The 12,837-nt window shown below is 50.9% G+C and overlaps 4 protein-coding genes across 4 annotated transcripts; 2 read left to right on the top strand and 2 right to left on the bottom strand.

Annotated features, from left to right (window-relative positions):
- Positions 1-1,619: 1,619 nt before the first annotated feature.
- On the top strand, positions 1,620-4,241 carry CONPUDRAFT_61867 (uncharacterized protein; the record flags this gene model as incomplete). Its single annotated transcript, XM_007773597.1, has 6 exons — positions 1,620-2,180; positions 2,203-2,363; positions 2,415-2,791; positions 2,840-3,056; positions 3,113-3,426; positions 3,484-4,241. Coding segments are annotated over 6 exons (2,388 nt in total), but the record flags the coding sequence as incomplete, so codon positions are not given.
- Positions 4,242-4,711: 470 nt separating this feature from the next.
- On the top strand, positions 4,712-6,960 carry CONPUDRAFT_75787 (uncharacterized protein; the record flags this gene model as incomplete). Its single annotated transcript, XM_007773733.1, has 8 exons — positions 4,712-4,887; positions 4,950-5,023; positions 5,106-5,245; positions 5,305-5,873; positions 5,916-5,975; positions 6,038-6,123; positions 6,176-6,301; positions 6,359-6,960. The coding sequence occupies 8 exons, from the start codon at positions 4,712-4,714 to the stop codon at positions 6,958-6,960; spliced, it is 1,833 nt and encodes a 610-aa protein (XP_007771923.1).
- Positions 6,961-7,010: 50 nt separating this feature from the next.
- CONPUDRAFT_157217 (uncharacterized protein) lies at positions 7,011-7,734 on the bottom strand (the record flags this gene model as incomplete). Its single annotated transcript, XM_007774121.1, has 2 exons — positions 7,011-7,060; positions 7,197-7,734. The coding sequence occupies 2 exons, from the start codon at positions 7,732-7,734 to the stop codon at positions 7,011-7,013; spliced, it is 588 nt and encodes a 195-aa protein (XP_007772311.1).
- A 2,953-nt stretch (positions 7,735-10,687) lies between these two features.
- On the bottom strand, positions 10,688-12,563 carry CONPUDRAFT_168006 (uncharacterized protein). The gene is made up of 2 exons (XM_007774122.1): positions 12,240-12,563; positions 10,688-12,181 (listed from the first exon to the last, which is right to left on the bottom strand). The coding sequence occupies exons 1-2, from the start codon at positions 12,504-12,506 to the stop codon at positions 10,769-10,771; spliced, it is 1,680 nt and encodes a 559-aa protein (XP_007772312.1). The 5' UTR covers positions 12,507-12,563; the 3' UTR covers positions 10,688-10,768.
- Positions 12,564-12,837: the final 274 nt, after the last annotated feature.

The raw sequence follows: 12,837 nt of genomic DNA on the forward strand, positions 1-12,837 counted from the left end.
AACCAGATCTGTATGCCTCTATCCCAATGGTGGGTACGATTTTCCCATAAGCGGATTGTGCAAATGTCGACAGAGGCCATTGCTTTGGGGATATTGACCTTGAGAGTGGCAAAGGTATAATCACAGTTGTCGCGAATATACTTCTTGACCTTGCCCCAGAAATATTCGATAAAATTGAGTTCGCAATGAAACTTGGGTAAGAAAAGGCACAAGTGACCGGCTGCCTCAATAACCTCGCGAACAAGTGATTTCTGTTGGATTTCTGTTCTTAAAAATGAAGCTGGAGTTGCAGAATGTGGCGCAAACAGCACTAGGTAGCATCAACAGCACACTTGCTCGCTGATGCTGCTGTTTCTGATGTTTGGACATAGCTAGAGTATGCTCGATTAGCGCGATGTAATCCTACTGCTACGCCCTTCGTGCTGACTAATCAGGGGTACTCCATATATATCAGCTGTGAGGTTAGGGTTCAAACTTGAATTTTCCGCCGCCGATTTGGCGCGTGCACCAAGGTAGCGGTGGCTAGGTGAACTGCACCATAGATGTTATAGAGGCGGGACGACCTCGTCGAGTAGTCGTCTCCTGGACCATGGCTGTAGCTGGTGAATGATCAAGTCATCGCTATCAGCACTTAGTTGATGCCCTGCTCGCGATCACGTGCTTTACCTCGCCTGCCCCGTCGCCCCAGAACGCGAACGCGCAGAGTATTAGATTGCAGAACCACCGCTCCACAATGGCTATTAGCACAAGCAAAAAACGTACCTCAAGTTCCAATAGATATCGGGTCTTAGGGCCATCTCGCACGGCATCTGGGGCGCCTATTCCAAAGCATATGAATGTCAAGACACTCACAGCGAAGGGTCTCTCTGACTGGACCGTCAAACAGGAAAGGAAAAGGCAACAGGACATGAAGTGTGAGCGAGGTCGAGTAACTTAATGGCTTGATGCTTACCTGTGCTGCAGTGATGTCTGCCGAGGAGCAGCAACGCATCCGACAGCTGCGTGATCTGCCCCTGCCCGCGGAGGATGAGGACATGCCTCTGGAGCAGGAATTCCAGGTCAACATTGAGAACATCATCAACGGGTCAGAAGGAATTGACATTAGTCATGGTGGGGGGGAGTTTGATGCGCTCACCCGTGAACTGCAAGGTAATCTGTCCAAGGTGTAAGTGTGTATACGATTCCACTACGGCCAAGAGCTTACAATATTTGTGATATAGCCTTAGTTCGACAAAACGCCGCCGGCGAGACTATCGCACCAGGCGCGACCGAACTTTGCGTCGGGATCGAGGGTTTCTGCGTCAGCTATCGGCGATGGCAGATGCATATATGGACTGGACGCACCAGTGCAGCATGTCGGGTGGCCGGGGCTGGTGTGCTTGGGATACCCTGCGTCGGGTGGAGGAGGGAGAGGCAGGGCCTTCCCCGGCGGGTGATGATGGGAAGGAAAAGGATGTGAAGCGCTGTGAAGTGCGGGTTGTGGATCTCTATGGTGCGTGGTTTCTAAGTTTGAATTGTATACGCTGATGCCCATTGAACACTATTAATACATAGACGCCCACACGGTCGTGATAACCTACCCCTCCATCTCCGCACCTGGTCCGACTCTCGCTCGCTTAGGCCTCATCCCATCCTCCCCTACAAACCCCACTGTTTGCGTGACAGCCGACGTGCTCGAGGTTTATCGCCTAGCCCACCTCCGTTGCCCGCACTTGTCCGTTCAAGCCTTTGTCAAGACAGTTTGCGACCTCCATCAGCGGGCTTATGCCTCTTACCTCACCCGCCAGTTCACCATTGCCTTCGACGTATATCAGCAAATCCTCGCGGAGGTCAAAGTCCGAGTACAGGCCGCGTTGCAACGTGATTCCCCAGACTGGAGGCTTAAACATGCGTGTCCGGCGTGTACATACAAGCTCGAAGACGAAGACGAACTTCAGTTTTCAATGCTCTACACCATGGACGGAAACGACTCACTGAAACGCTACCATAGACGTGCATCGCAGGACGACGACGAGCTTGAAGATATCGGCCCCAACACCGTACAACCCTCATCAGAGCTACCGACTGCATTCCAACTTCGCAGCGACAGGTACTTGTCTCGAGAGGCGGTGGATAAGCTTGCAAAACCTGGTACCAAGTCATTGGCAAACGAGGAGGTGAGTAACTTCTACTCTTCAAGCGTGCATTGTTAATATGGTGTAGACCAACAACGATGATAATCCGTGCACGGAAAGGTGGAAGAACATGAGAGATGACAACACCAAGCGGATGTGGGGGATTTTCGAGGAGACTGGCCTGTTCGCATCGCTGTGCCGACATGGGTTTTCTCTTGTCGTTGCTGACATGGTGCGAAGCGGAGAATTGTGAGTGTTGACTTTCTTCCTTGAGTTGAAATTGCTAACGCTGCTGATCAGATCTAAGTACCCGTTGGCCGTCGTCGAGAAGCTACTCGGCGCCTTTGGTATCAAGCTCGGCGGCGGCTACGATATCGGATGCAGCTTAAAGACGACACTCGCCAACAGTCCTATCGGCGCCCTCGCAGCTGAACTCAAGCATACGAGCCTTGTGGGGGCATTTCACGGGCACGCTCACCGCCGGTTATGTCAGCTATGGCACCTCGCTACGTACGTGGAAGGTCTTGGACTCGAGGACCTCGAAGGGTGCGAGCGGCTTTTCTCGAAGCTCAACGCACTTGCCGCTTGCGTGCGCTACATGAGCGCTCTCCGCCGTCAGCAAGCCATTGCGGCCTTTCTTGAACATAACGACATGTTCGAGGTGTTTGCGAACATTAGTGAGTACTCTACTCTTCCCCAAGCCAGTATCTCATAGCCGTGTCTAGCACTCTTCATACTCAATAACTACAAGCAGGCAACTAAGATGTTGTCCGAAGGCTCGACGGCATTGGCCATAGCCATGCAAGAGCTCGGTGTCAAGGATGAGAACGTGTTCGAGGAGTGGCTCAAAGAAGAGAGGGTATACCTGAAGGGCCTTCAGAAGGAGCCGGAGAATGAGACGTTGGAGATGGAGTACTGGGAGCGGCTCGATAATCTAATCAAGTACACGTAAGTGAATTCAGTTCGTAAAAATGTATGCTTATTCGGATACCGCTCAGAGAACAAGTCTCCCAGACGTCGGTCTGGAAAGTCGACACTCCTGAGACAATGGAGCAGGGTCGCCCCGATGAGACTTCCGCCGACGCAACTGCACGTCGTCACGCCCTCGAGAAGTACGACAAGGAGCTCGAGATCGTCCATGGGTTGGAGCGGCGGCTCGGTCTCGTGAAGCGATGGACTCCTGACATGCCGGAGTGGCAGGAGGCTGCTCGCAAGGTCGGCAATCGTAAGTACCAGCGAGCACTTGACTCGCTCGAGGGTCTGCTCGTTGCGCGAGTGTTTGAGCTTACGAAAATGAACAAGTCGCAAACGGGTAAGTCGTGATTTTCCAGTATTCGTCACGGCCGCTTGATACATAAATTATTGGCAGGATATGCGCTACGCCAGCACATTGGCAAGGCCCTCAAGGCCCGATCCCAGGCCATTTGTACAGCGCTCGATCGGTTCAACAACATTGCGCACGCGTCTGGGAAACCGAAGCTTCAGTGGGACGAGGTAGTCCAATACACATTCCTTTCCGACTTCGACCTCCTTCGAGATGCACGGCAAGATATCCGAAAGCAGCCATGGGCAACGCCAGCGGGCCGCATTGCCATGGATCAATACTTCAAGCTGTGCCGAGCCCGTGAGGAGATTCGTCGCCTCAACGTCGAAGCCCGCCGTGTGGTTACTTACCTGCGCGACGAGATGACTTACCTGCGCTCGTGTGAGGAGCTGTATTGCCCGATGCAGCCCTCTCTCGCCCACCAGATCGCAATCCACCGGCGCGAACGCGAGCGCTTCATGACGCTCCATGAGCGCCGACTCACGAAGCTCGCCGAGCTCCCCGGCTTCAGCGGATGCCTGACGCCAGGCGTTAGCAAGCAGCGGGAGCCCGGAGATAGTACCGGGCCGCTTCCGGCGGCTCCTACTGACATGGCGGTAGACTTGGAGGCGACAGACGGCAACGATGGAGTGGAAACCGGAGGGGATGGCAATGTGGACAGGGGTGGTGACGAGGGCGACGACGACGATGGTGAGGGCGACGACGACGAGGGCGACGATGACGACGACGAGCCCATCGTTGCCGAGGCCCTCGTATCCATTCTGAAGATCGCGGACGACCAGCATGAGGTGGAGAGGGGGTAGGGTGGCTTCTATTGCTCTATGACATGTCATAGGATATGTTTTACTTTATGTTATCATTCTTATAACACTACCCTCTATGATAAAACACCCGACGCGTCGGGGAACGGGCGGGCGGGGGATGGGACAACTGATTGACAGCTGTCAGAAGTGACAGGGAGACTGATTGACAGCCACCCGGGAGTAGTAGCGCATCCCGGCTGACGCTATGACATAGGGGACGGAATATGAGGGAGGGAGGGCTCTAAGTCCCTCAGAAATAAAAGAATTATCGGGGGAAAGGGGAACGCGGCTGGACTATAGCCAACTTGACGTGACGTGCATCACCCACATCACGTCCAATTACACCTGTCATGCGGGAGTGACAGGTGCTCGTGAGTCGACAAAAGCACTCTCAAACCGGTCGTGTCCTCGTCAATACTCCCAGATCTGCAATATTTGACTCGTTGTCACGCACTCAATACTCAGTCATCATGAGCAACAGCTCAATAATGGATGTGCTTACGAACAACAGTTCAAGAAAGGATTTGCTCCATGCAGTGCTCACCTCCCCCGACCCTAAGCGTCCCGCCTCGCTATCTTCAATTTTCGGACAGCTAAACGAGTATGGGATCGACAGCTATGCCATCTTTGATGTTCTGGTGAATACGTATACTTAGGTGTGCAAAATATAGTTCCTGACAACATGACAACGTCAGTCCGTTATCACAGATATGTTCCGCTCTTCGGCAGGATCAACTTCAAGCTCAGCATCGTCTGGAGGCAGTTGGGACTCAGCGATAGACGTGAGTATGAAAACTGGTCTTATTGAGTCTATGGTTGGTATCATTGCTGTACCTTGGAGCGACACCTCTACATCAAGTCCAGATCAGCTCATCCGGGGCTACATGTCTCAGTGGCAGGCGTGGAACATCCTAATAGAAGTATGCGGCTTAGGAACTATCCACCAACGACACTTGACTCTTAGTAAACTCATCAATGCAAGAGCCTTTGACATATGCTTGACAGTGGGTTGCTCTTTCAGATCTTCCGGCCGATCAAATTAAATTTGCACAAACATATTCAGACCTTAAACCATCGTTTGTTGTTGTTTCGTGGACGAGCGGTACACCTTCTTAGAGCGTCATGCAGCGAGTCCTTTCTTCCACAAAGACTCCCCTCTCAAGACGTTGCTATCTTCATCTCCGCTCTATGCACCCTTGCGCTTCAAGATCCGGACACATTATATGGTCAACTAACTGGTCCGGAATCAGAAATGCAGTGGAACCTTGCCAAACTTAGTTTTGAAGACCCATGGAATAAGAATGACGAATCGCGCCACCTAATGACGAGGCGATTCTTCGGAGAATTACAAATGTTCGCCCTGGATGCTGCCCGCATCCTTCTAGCTATGGGCCTTAATTCCTCTCCAAGGGCTCGTCTCAATGTTATCAAACATTCGCCAGAGATATATGACTTACTACTCGACTGTGGAATTCTCGCGCACCTTCACGGATATCCGGAGGGGGTGTCAGGGCCATTGGCCTGCGAGGCTCTATGCGCTTTCTTCAACTGGCCAGCTGATACCCTTCCCGGAATCCCACATCTCGAGGCTTTGACGACTCTCGGTACGAAAGATACGAAAGCAATGATCCAGTAAGCGCAGGTCTTTGTCTCGCAGGTCTGCTGGGTGGATAGACTCGGCCAGGCCTGGATAAACTCTGTATCTGACTCAGAGGAGACTGAGCGATGGATGCGGTGAGCAACTTCCCCCCAGCGTTTGCTGTTATTCATGCGATGCTCAAACATATCTCATCTAGTAGTTACACTGCTACTAAAGCACTTTACAGTAGCTCGCGTTCTCCATTTACAAAGGAGTTATACGAGAATCTTTCCCAGGCAGCCAGTAAGGCAGTTCATGCGAACATCTTCTCAGATATGACTGACTCGACACAAAGGTCGTTCTCGCATATCTGTTCTCAGAGTAGTCGCAACATTGACGTATAACGCCGACGCTGCTGGCATCAAAAATGTCGACATCTATTCATTATTGGAGCTTGCATATCAGGGCAGCTTCAAGATCGGTCAGGAACCCCGTCGCACAAAAGAAATAATTGAGTGACCGCCGTGGGTAACGCTAGTGGCCGGCCCTGACGGGTATCCTGATCCTTTCCATGTGTCTCCCGAGTATGTTCTCGGCCCGATAGCTTTTGCTCGCCTTTTGGTGGTGTTGGCACAAAGGAACGCCCTAAACGGTGTACAATTCCTCCAAAAGTCTCCCCAAGGGCTTTCTTCCACGACATCTTTGTCCCGTATTCAACACATCACCCATCCTGACATCATCAGGCGCTTCATCAGGATATCTGTTGGTCGCATACGTGATCGTCTCGCAGAGGCCTACACACTGCGGGACAAGGGCTTCAACGGGGCTTCCGGAGTACCGCACTCATGCGTTGCTTTTGCGGACGCTGCAGAGCTCGCGGCGGCAGTAGTCGCCTTTGATAACATCACAGGCGGTGATTATACCCAAGCTGCATTCCGAGCGCGATACATGCTCGTCGTATGCTTGGGTCATGTCGCCCAGATGGCGCTAGAGCTAAAGCATTACCAACGTGTGTACTTCTGTGCGCTAGCTGCCCTTGATGTCAATGAGAAGAGTGCTCGCGACGAGAAAGTTGACAAAAGCCTGGTCAAAGTGTACAATCAGAGGGCTCAAGAAGCCAAGATAGCTCTCGGCTTGTGACATCCTCGATGGTACTTTCCGTACGTGTTCATATGACAATGGAGATTAAATTAATCGTTAATCCACAATACAGCTTCGCAGTAGTAAGGATAACGTAGGTCTAGAGCAGGTTAGTTTGCTCCATGTTACATTGTATTGATGGCCTCGTTTCGTTGCATTGGCACATAATGCCCTGACGACGTTCCGCTATACACCTCAGTGTGATACAAAGAGATATAAACCCAAATGAAACTCACTGGTAGGTATATTGGGCAGAGCCGCGCCCTCCCAGGACACCTGTAGCTCGAAATGCCGACGAGGTTCACGGGCTCTCGTATCCGCAGCTTTCCGATCGAAAATGGGCTCCACTCTCTTCGCTAGAGCATCCACCGTCCATGTATCCGCCTTCCCGTACACGTCCACATGCAACTTCCTGACCCTCGCAGTGAGCACATCGGAAATTTCTATAATCAAGCCGAAAATCCCAGCAGCTGCGCGAACGATGTTCGGGAAAGAATGCGCCAAGACAACACCCGCGGGCGCAAGATTGTCGATGTTGATATGATAGATCATGAGGATACGAAGCGTCCTGCTCCGCTCGCGAATCTCTTGCCCCTGAACTGCATTGCTGAAGCTGAGGCTTCCCGAGTTATACGGAAGCGCGAGTGTTTCGATGCGAGGAAAGGTTTTTGCGATGGTGAGAACGTTATCGAAGGAGAAGGCAAGCGTGAGCCGCTCTGCTTTCTCCAAGGGAGGGAACGACAGTTCCTCCAGGAGAGGCCAGGATTGAGCCATCTCGAGTAGTCCATCCAAGGTAGGTATGACGTCGGGAAAAACCACCCCAGGTTGAGAGCGCGCAGTGAATGAAAATGAAGTATAGAGCGGAGCGTGGATAGCTGTAAGAGACTGATATATCAAAAAGGAGAGGCGAAATTACCCAATTCAAGTCTCTGCATATGCGTCCCGCCGGGAAGCGCTCTCAGGGCGGCACAGAGCTGATACAAACATCATCTGGCGAGAGCTGATCCTCGATATCAAGCTCAGGCGAGGGCGGAATGGTGCCGAGTGTATGAAGTAGGGAAATGCCGCGCGAGATTCGAGGTAGGACGAGTTTGAGAGTAGTAAGTGTCGGAAAGGCATTGCAGACCAGGTGATGCTTCGGGCAACACAAGCACGGAGCAGGGCGTCACGCGTCAACGTCCGCATGGGTCGAGTTCATGCGCAACCAGCCAGCTCGAGTTGTAGGATGCCTTACAATGTAACCCTCCTCATCCCGCCTAATCATCTCTATCAGCGACTCGAAAGAGAGAACTGACATCAGCTCCAACACCTTTCCTACTTCCGCCCAGAACACATCGAGTGCGGGACTTCTAAATACCATGCGGGTTTTTGAGAGTGCTTCGAGCGCCCGTCAACCTTCAACAGGTCGTTACTCCACAGTTGCCTGGGACCATGAAGCGAGTTGATTGCAAAAAGATCAGTACATCCCAGCGAAGATCTTCCGGAAGAGTAATGGTACGATGCATTGGATAGCTTCAGTGCGTCAAGAAGGCGAGGTAGTGAGAAGAAAAGCTGCTCGGAATATGTCGGAGTTGAGACGTGTCGCGTTGCGTCACTGCACGCGAGCGTCGATACAGAGTCCGTTTCGCGTCCTTTGCTCTGGTTCGTAAAATACACCAGCAAACTTGGACATAGGATCATTACACCACACGCGTACGCTTGAGAGCAATCGATCATAAAAAAAGTGCAATTATCATGGGTATACACTCATCACGGTTATAATGTATACATAACATTATTCAAGAAAGTATCGATGTGCTGACAATCTGCTAGATTTGGCGTTCTAAGTAAGGCAACGCTATAGACTCATAACTCGTATCTTCATAATTATGGTAGGCTTTTATTGACCTTTGTTTGACGTTTTGATATAGAGGTTTCCTTTTGATCTTGGCCTGCGATGCTTATCCCGAACAAATTCCGAGCGTGGTAGAACGACACTTTGCTGGTGATACATGCAATTATCTATGGCGCGTTTTTGTCCTTAGCTAAGCCCTCGGGAAAAATATGATATGCTGTAGCGGTGTGAGCTCGAGCTCATTAATACTGCTAACTTCGATAGAAAGTGCCGGAGCGTAGCGCGGCGTGTCTTGTTCATCTTTCTTATTTTGGTTTGTCACTACTAGTAGTGACTACCTCACTTCCGCTTTCGGCCATGGTGAGTCTTTTCTCGTGATTCGACTCGATTTCTTTGATAGAATTGACCAATTCCAGTACCTAAAACGCGTTAGCTGGCCCGCTCAGGCTTGATAACATGGACTCATATTCCTGAGATAGAACTCACAGCTAATGTGTGAGCGCGATGCAAGGCGAAGACGACTCATGAGTATAGCTAAGTTGTTGTGCGGTCGCCGTAAGAACTCACCCCTGACGATGGGAAGCTATGCCTGGGCTAATTTTGTTGTGGTTGTCTCTGCAAATGGTATTATTTCATCAGGTTTGCCTGACACGGCATCTCACAGCGACTAAACATCAGCTATCATGGTCCTTCGAATCCATGTTATGTTTTATAGGTCTAAGGCGATACTCGTGCTCCTTGTTGTTGCATTCATTGCGGTGACTGCCTTTCAAATAGTTGGGTTAATACCTGGAGATGAGCACTTAGGTTGGTTCAATTGACATTTCCTTGTTTGTTATCAATTTACAGTAACCGCAGGACATGAGGTCTTGTTTTTATCCCTGTATATGTGTGTCGAGGCCGCCACATGGGAATACCGGACGTTTGTCAACTTTACTGTCATTACACCCATAGCTTTTGGTGTTTTACTACTAGTATTAGCCGTATGCGGATATTACCAGGATGCAATGGATCGAAAGAAGCACCTCGGCATCTGGTCCTTCAACTCTTCACTCAAGCTGTTGATGAGCCAGAACGTTATCTACTTTGCCGTGTATGTTCAACTGTGGATTTTGTGGACTGACTGAGCTAAAATTCGATTAGATTTGTAGTATGCGATGTTCTTGTTATTGCAGCTGCTTATACAAGCCAGGTCTGCCTATTGCGTCCCTTTTTCCTCCATGTCTCGATTATCTCTGACAATTATGTCTGGGCCATGATGCTGGCATTTCCAGTAGTGCTTTCAACCTTGCAAAACTACATCCTTGTACCTCGCCTGCTACTCAGTTTCCGTAGTTACCACTCGAGGACGATACACTTACGTGGAAACTCTGCAGACAGCGCATTCACTATCAGCACTTACGACTTGACAGAGAAAGATTTCACGGTGCCGAACCAACCGAGCCTTGGCCTGGATAGCCGGACATTATCGCATGGTGGGATCGGAACCTGGTCGGACTCAATGATAGGCTAGACGCTGGAGTAGGGAGGGTCGGACCGAGCTTCGAGGAAGGCACGATGCGTAGTTTAAGGTCGGCATGGCCAGCGTAGTCGGTACATAACGTGTTCGCGCATGGTCATAGTCACTCATCCCTACTATACGAGTACTCTCGTCGTCGTCTTCTCTAGGACTGACCGTCCCGACGCGCAACTTCGGAGGTGAAGGGTATGAGGGTATTTCGGATTAAATAAGTCACTACATAAATACAGCTCCTAGAAAGAAATGTCGCATAGCGGTCACGTCGCTTACTTGCGCATAAAATCAAACCCGTCTCGAACTTTTGTCGAAATAGTTACCTGCTTTCCAGAAAAAGTCACTTATTTCAATAGTTCAAGCATCGTTTATATAACGAGGGTAAGGTCTCTTGTTCAACATATCCCGGTCCTTACTGTACACCTTTTCAGCCACGGCAATAGGACACTTGAACGAAATTACTAAAGTCTTCTCCAGCTGGCCTTCCACTCATCGAAAATGAGCACCACTCTCATCGCTAGATCATCCACCGTCCACCTATCCACCTGCCCGCATAACCCATCCATGCGCAGCTTCCTAATCGCAACCACAAGCACATCGCCTACGTCCTCATACGGGCCATGCCGAGTGTCCACGAGGCCAAGGTTCGGGAAAGAGCGTGCCAAAACGGTGCTCACGGGGGCAAGTTTTTCGTACTTTATGTAATCCATGTTTCGGAGAGCGCGAATGGTCTGACTGCGTTCAGGAATCTCCCGCCCCGGATCCTCGAACTCTTCAAGGAGATCCCAGTCAAATGGAAGTGCAAGGTCCTCGAGGCGGGGAAACGCCGCTGAAATCTCAAGAACGTCGTCAAAGGAAAGCTTAGGATCTTCTTTCAGATGGGGGAATGAAAGGTCTTCGAGGAGGGGCCATGTTCGAGCCATCCCGAGCAGTTCGTCCTTGGTGAGTGCGACACGGGGGAAGGGAAAGAAGTCAACGTTGATAGAACGCAGCGTGCGAAAGTGGAACAAGGGGCGGAAGGTGGACAATTGTAGATCGGGAGGATTATGGAAAGCGTCATGCGGCTGAAGAATAAAGTTGGGGTGAACCAACTTCACTTGCTGTATCTGTGCGCCGCCTGGATGCGATCTGAGCGCGTCAAATAGCCGATTTATTTCCTCCAGCAAAGGTTCTTTTAGGAGTTTCAGCTCGACCGAAAGTGGAACGGCGGCATATTTACAAAGCAGGGTAACCGCATCGGAGAGTTGCCGGAGGCCTAGTGTAAGAGTATCGAGCGCCGGAAACGCATACAGGATCCCAGTGCCTTGCGCCTTCCCAGACTTGCGCTCCGCACTGTCCGTATTCATGCTGGTCAACGTTAATTCTCGAAGGTTTGAGAAGCTGGACACGTGAGCGAAGGCATCATCCTCGAGGTCTGGACAGCAAAGGGAGATGATGTTGGGTATCCGAATGACGCTTTGAGAAACAGCCCGCAGTATAGAAGGCATCTCTACATCCGGCATTAGACAGCGGATTATGAGGTGTTGCAGACCAGGGCATGCTTCGGGTAATGGCCCGAGCAACATGTCAACGTCTTCGTAATCCCACATCAGATGTAGCTCGAGCGTGGTAATGTAGGGAAGTAACAGTGGTCGATGAAAGGAGTAAGCCATGGGAGGCGGACGTGCCCTTCCGTGAGTTTCATACTCGACAACGAGATGTTGGAGTTTGGGAAACACGCGGCCAGGGCTCAAACTGACGGGTTCTCGAAGTAAGCTTCCGGCCAAGTACCCAGAATAATCGTATCCAGATCCCACAGTGAGCTTGCGAATGCGATCTGTGTACTCGCAAAGACGGTCTATATCACTTGGTGACGGAGCCGACAAGAACTCGGTCTGGCAGATAGTTTACGTAACTTCAGCTCTAGTCTAGGATGGGAGGATGGAGACTTACAATGTACCACTTTTCATTCTCTCCAAACAACTTTACCCGTGACTCGTCGGACAGCGTCACCATCAGATGATGAACCATTTCTACATCCATCCAGAGTATGTCTAACGCAGGAGCTCGAAAGGCCCTGCAGGTCCTGGCGAGCGCTCCAAGGGCACGCTTGTTTTGCTTCTTGTCCGAAGATTGTCGAAGGCGGTGTACGGAGCTGAATGGATGCAGCTTGGCGCAGATCATGCGAACAATTTCCGGGAGAGAAAGAGCAGAATGCATTTGAGATACTGTACGAACCGTTGAAGGGGATGGTTGATGTAGATGGCGGATAAAGACAAGTCACACGCGGCGGAGTTGAGGGACACGACGGCGCAGGCAACGTGGTCGATAGAGTCCGACGGTACAAGCTTAAGTTCTCCCTCGTCCCTCGTTCATGACATTCTTCCACATAAATCAGCCATAAATCTCAGTTAAGAGTTAATTCTCGTGGCCTCAGCATTATCCAGGAATGAGCTTAGCTCTTTGATGCGGCCGCAACGAACACACTCGAGTAGATACTGGTGATTGTAGTCCAGGTCAAAAGACAAGTGGAACGTCGGAGTTTCGCTCG

The sequence above is a fragment of the Coniophora puteana genome (assembly GCF_000271625.1).
Source record: "Coniophora puteana RWD-64-598 SS2 unplaced genomic scaffold CONPUscaffold_11, whole genome shotgun sequence".
Classification (NCBI taxonomy): domain Eukaryota; kingdom Fungi; phylum Basidiomycota; class Agaricomycetes; order Boletales; family Coniophoraceae; genus Coniophora; species Coniophora puteana.

Coding starts and splice junctions, on each gene's coding strand:
- CONPUDRAFT_168006 (XM_007774122.1), bottom strand. CDS start 12,506: ATGCATTCTGCTCTTTCTCTCCCGGAAATTGTTCGCATGATCTGCGCC. Junction 12,182..12,239: donor AGAATGAAAAGTGGTACATT/GTAAGTCTCCAT, acceptor ACTATCTGCCAG/ACCGAGTTCTTGTCGGCTCC.